We start from the raw sequence: 5,000 nt of genomic DNA, 5'->3' as shown, positions 1-5,000 counted from the left end.
TGGGAAGGGGTTTGGGATTGGGATTGTGTACAGTGGGAGTGAACGGGAAGGAGTTTGGGATTGGCATTTTGTACAGTGGGAGTGAATGGGAAGGGGTTTGGGATTGGCATTGTGTACAGTGGGAGTGAACGGGAAGGGGTTTGGGTCCATTGGGATTGTGTAGAGCGGGAGTGAACTGGAAGTGGTTTGGGATTGGGATTGTTTACAGTGGGAGTGAACGGGAAGGGGTTTGGGATTGGGATTGTGTACAGTGGGAGTGAACGGGAAGGGGTTTGGGATTGGGATTGTGTACAGTGGGAGTGAACGGGAAGGGGTTTGGGATTGGGATTGTGTACAGTGGGAGTGAACGGGAAGGGGTTTGGGATTGGGATTGTGTACAGTGGGAGTAAACGGGAAGGGGTTTGGGATTGGGATTGTGTACAGTGGGAGTGAACGGGACGGGTTTTGGGTCGCTTGGGATTGTGTACAGCGGGAGTGAACGGGAAGGGGTTTGGGATTGGGATTGTGTAGAGTGGGAGTGAACGGGAAGGCGTTTGGGATTGGGATTGTGTACAGTGGGAGTGAATGGGAAGGGGTTTGGGATTGGGATTGTGTACAGTGGGAGTGAACGGGAAGGGGTTTGGGATTGGGATTGTGTACAGTGGGAGTGAACGGGAAGGGGTTTGGGATTGGGATTGTGTACAGTGGGAGTGAATGGGAAGGGGTTTGGGATTGGGATTGTGTACAGTGGGAGTGAACGGGAAGGGGTTTGGGATTGGGATTGTGTACAGTGGGAGTGAACGGGAAGGGGTTTGGGTCCATTGGGATTGTGTACAGTGGGAGTGAATGGGAAGGGGTTTGGGTCCATTGGGATTGTGGACAGTGGGAGTGAATGGGAAGGGGTTTGGGATTGGGATTGTGTACAGTGGGAATGAACAGGAAGGTGTTTGGGTCCATTGGGAATGTGTACAGTGCGAGTGAACGGGAAGGGGTTTGAGATTGGGATTGTGTACAGTGGGAGTGAAAGGGAAGGGGTTTGGGATTGGGATTGTGCACAGTGGGAGTGAATGGGAAGGGGATTCGGGATTGGGATTGTGTACAGTGGGAGTGAACGGGAAGGGGTTTGGGTCCATTGGGATTGTGTACAGTGGGAGTGAACGGGAAGGGTTCTGGGATTGGGATTGTGTACAGTGGGAGTGAACGGGAAGGGGTTTGGGATTGGGATTGTGTACAGTGGGAGTGAATGGGAAGGGGTTTGGGATTGGCATTTTGTACAGTGGGAGTGAACAGGAAGGGGTTTGGGATTGGGATTGTGTACAGTGGGAGTGAACGGGAAGGGGTTTGGGATTGGGATTGTGTACAGTGGGAGTGAATGGGAAGGGGTTTGGGTCCATTGGGATTGTGTACAGTGGGAGTGAATGGGAAGGGGTTTGGGATTGGCATTGTGTACAGTGGGAGTGAATTGGAAGGGGTTTGGAATTGGGATTGTGTACAGTGCGAGTGAACGGGAAGGGGTTTGGGTCCATTGGGAATGTGTAGAGTGGGAGTGAACTGTGTAGAGGTAGCTTTACTCTCTATTTAACGGGGATGGGGTTCTTGGTCATTCTGCCGGTTGAACATGCTGATCGTTCTTCTGTATCTGAGATGTCTAATTGCCTGGATCATGGAAATGATGAAGCTGATAGTTTCCCAGTCACTGTGAGAGACTCTAGAATTGACAATATACGGTAGAGGAGAATCATTCAGGACCTCCGACAAAGCGGCACTCCCTCAGCACTGACCCTCCTACAGTGCGGCTCTCCTTCAGCACTGACCCTCCGACAGTGCGGCTCTCCCTCAGTACTGACCCTCCGACAGTGCGGCTCTCCCTCAGTACTGACCCTCCGACAGTGCGGCTCTCCCTCAGCACTGACCCTCCGACAGTGCGGCTCTCCCTCAGTACTGACACTCCGACAGTGCGGCTCTCCTTCAGCACTGACCCTCCGACAGTGTGGCTCTCCCTCAGCACTGACCCTCTGACAGTGAGGCACTCCCTCAGTACTGACCCTCCGACAGTGCGGCTCTCCCTCAGTACTGACCCTCCGACAGTGCGGCTCTCCCTCAGTACTGACCCTCCGACAGTGCGGCTCTCCCTCAGTACTGACCCTCCGACAGTGCGGCTCTCCCTCAGTACTGACCCTCCGACAGTGCGTCCGTCCCTCCGTACTGACCATTTTCTCTACCTCTTGGCAGTCACCTCATGATTTGGGACATGCAAGGGCCAGCCAGATCCCAGATGTAATAGAGACCTCACAGCTGACGCATGATTTGGAGAGTACAGTGGACTGCAGCCAGTTACCTGGGATTACACAGCTCAATGTTCCACCACTACAGAATCCAGGGACACTGGTCCCTGACATCAAGGTAAGGCACCCTCTTTAACAGGGTCCCTGACAGAGAGAGAGAGAGAGAGAGAGAGAGAGACTCCCTCTTTAACAGGGTCCCTGACAGAGAGAGAGAGAGAGAGAGACTCCCTCTTTAACAGAGTCCCTGACAGAGAGAGAGAGAGAGAGAGAGAGACTCCCTCTTTAACAGGATCCCTGACAGAGAGAGAGAGAGAGACTCCTTCTTTAACAGGGTCCCTGTCAGATAGAGAGAGAGAGAGAGACTCCCTCTTTAACAGAGTCCCTGACAGAGAGAGAGAGAGAGAGAGAGACTCCCTCTTTAACAGGGTCCCTGACAGATAGAGAGAGAGAGAGAGACTCCCTCTTTAACAGAGTCCCTGACAGAGAGAGAGAGAGAGAGAGAGAGAGAGACTCCCTCTTTAACAGGATCCCTGACAGATAGAGAGAGAGAGAGACTCCCTCTTTAACAGGATCCCTGACAGATAGAGAGAGAGAGAGAGAGAGAGAGAGACTCCCTCTTTAACAGGGTCCCTGACAGAGAGAGAGAGAGAGAGAGAGAGACTCCCTCTTTAACAGGGTCCCTGACAGAGAGAGCGAGAGAGAGAAAGATTCCTTCTTTAACAGAGGCCCTGACAGAGAGAGAGACTCAGTCTTTAACAGGGTCCCTGACAGATAGAGAGAGAGAGAGAGAGAGAATCCCTCTTTAACACGGTCCTTGACAGAGAGAGAGAGAGAGATAGAAAGAGAGACTCCCCCTTTAACAGGGTCCCTGACAGAGAAAGAGAGAGAGAGAGAGAGAGAGTCCCTTTTTAACAGTGTCCCTGACAGAGAGAGAGAGAGACTCCCTCTTTAACAGGGTTCCTGACAGAAAGAAAGAAAGAGAGACTCGCTCTTTAACAGGATCCCTGACAGAGTGAGAGAGAGAGAGAATCCCTCTTTAACAGGGTCCCTGACAGAGAGAGAGAGAGAGAGAGAGAGATTCCCTCTTTAACAGGATCCCTGTCAGAGAGAAAGAGAGAGAGAGACTCCCTCTTTAACAGAGTCCCTGAGAGAGAGAGAGAGAGAGAGAGAGAGAGACTCCCTCTTTAACAGGGTCCCTGACAGATAGAGAGAGAGAGAGAGACTCCCTCTTTAACAGGGTCCCTGACAGAGAGTGAGAGAGAGAGAGAGAGACTTCCTCTTTAACAGGGTCCCTGACAGATAGAGAGAGAGAGAGAGACTCCCTCTTTAACAGAGTCCCTGATAGAGAGAGAGAGAGAGAGAGAGAGACTCCCTCTTTAACAGGATCCCTGACAGATAGAGAGAGAGAGAGAGACTCCCTCTTTAACAGGGTCCCTGACAGAGAGAGAGAGAGAGAGAGAGAGACTCCCTCTTTAACAGGGTCCCTGACAGATAGAGAGAGAGAGAGAGACTCCCTCTTTAACAGGGTCCCTGACAGATAGAGAGAGAGAGAAAGACTCTCTCTTTAACAGAGGCCCTGACAGAGAGAGAGACTCTGTCTTTAACAGGGTCCCTGGCAGATAGAGGAGAGAGAGAGAGAATCCCTCTTTAACAGGGTCCCTGACAGAGAGAGAGAGAGATAGAAAAAGAGACTCCCTCTTTAACAGGGTCCCTGACAGAGAGAGAGAGAGAGACTCCCTCTTTAACAGGGTCCCTGACAGAGAGAGAGAGAGAGAGAGAGAGAGACTCCCTTTTTAACAGAGTCCCCGACAGAGAGAGAGAGAGAGAGAGAGACTCCCTCTTTAATAGGGTCCCTGACAGATAGAGAGAGAGAGAGACTCCCTCTTTAACAGATTCCCTGACAGAGAGAGAGAGAGAGAGAGAGACTCCCTGTTTAACAGGGTCCCTGACGGAGAGAGAGAGAGAGAGACTCCCTCTTTAACAGGGTCCCTGACAGAGAGAGATAGAGAGAGAGAGACTCCCTATTTAACAGGGTCTCTGACAGAGAGAGAGAGAGAGAGAGACTCCCTCTTTAACAGGGTCACTGACAGAGAGAGAGAGAGAGAGAGAGACTCCATCTTTAACAGGGTCGCTGACAGAGAGAGAGAGAGAGTGACTCCCTCTTTAACAGGGTCCCTGACAGAGAGAGAGTGAGAGAGACTCCCTCTTTAACAGGGTCCCTGACAGAGAGAGAGAGAGAGAGAGTGACTCCCTCTTTAACAGGGTCCCTGACAGAGAGAGAGAGAGAGAGACTCCCTCTTTGACTGGGTTCCTGACGGAGAGAGAGAGAGAGACTCCCTCTTTAACTGGGTTCCTGACGGAGAGAGAGAGAGAGACTCCCTCTTTAACAGGGTCCCTGACAGATAGAGAGAGAGAGAGAGACTCCCTCTTTAACAGGGTCCCTGACAGAGAGAGAGAGAGAGAGAGAGAGACTCCCTATTTAACAGGGTCCCTGACAGAGAGAGAGAGAGAGAGAGACTCCCTCTTTAACAGGGTCCCTGACAGAGAGAGAGAGAGAGCGAGAGACTCCCTATTTAACAGGGTCCCTGACAGAGAGAGAGAGAGAGAGACTCCCTCTTTAACAGGGTCCCTGACAGAGAGAGAGAGAGAGAGAGAGAGGCTCCATCTTTAACAGGGTCCCTGACAGAGAGAGAGAGAGAGAGAGAGACTCCCTGTGGCCTTGCTCCTTTCGGTGGA

General features: G+C 51.7%; 1 protein-coding gene across 5 annotated transcripts in view; it reads left to right on the top strand.

Moving 5' to 3' along the window:
* The window catches only part of LOC121273159 (forkhead box protein J2-like), a 117,441-nt gene that overhangs the window by 71,494 nt on the left and 40,947 nt on the right, over window positions 1-5,000 (top strand). For 3 of the 5 annotated variants that reach the window (XM_041180129.1, XM_041180130.1, XM_041180128.1), the window contains one exon: window positions 2,212-2,382. The exons of the other annotated variants lie outside the window; for them this stretch is intronic. In XM_041180129.1, coding sequence (XP_041036063.1) covers window positions 2,212-2,382 — 171 coding nt within the window. The remainder of the gene's footprint in view (window positions 1-2,211; window positions 2,383-5,000) is intronic. 5 annotated transcript variants of the gene reach the window in all.

Source organism: Carcharodon carcharias, chromosome 40 (genome assembly GCF_017639515.1).
Source record: "Carcharodon carcharias isolate sCarCar2 chromosome 40, sCarCar2.pri, whole genome shotgun sequence".
Taxonomy (NCBI): domain Eukaryota; kingdom Metazoa; phylum Chordata; class Chondrichthyes; order Lamniformes; family Lamnidae; genus Carcharodon; species Carcharodon carcharias.
The sequence above is the reverse complement of the archived record's forward strand: the minus strand, read 5'-3'. Positions and strand labels throughout refer to the sequence as shown.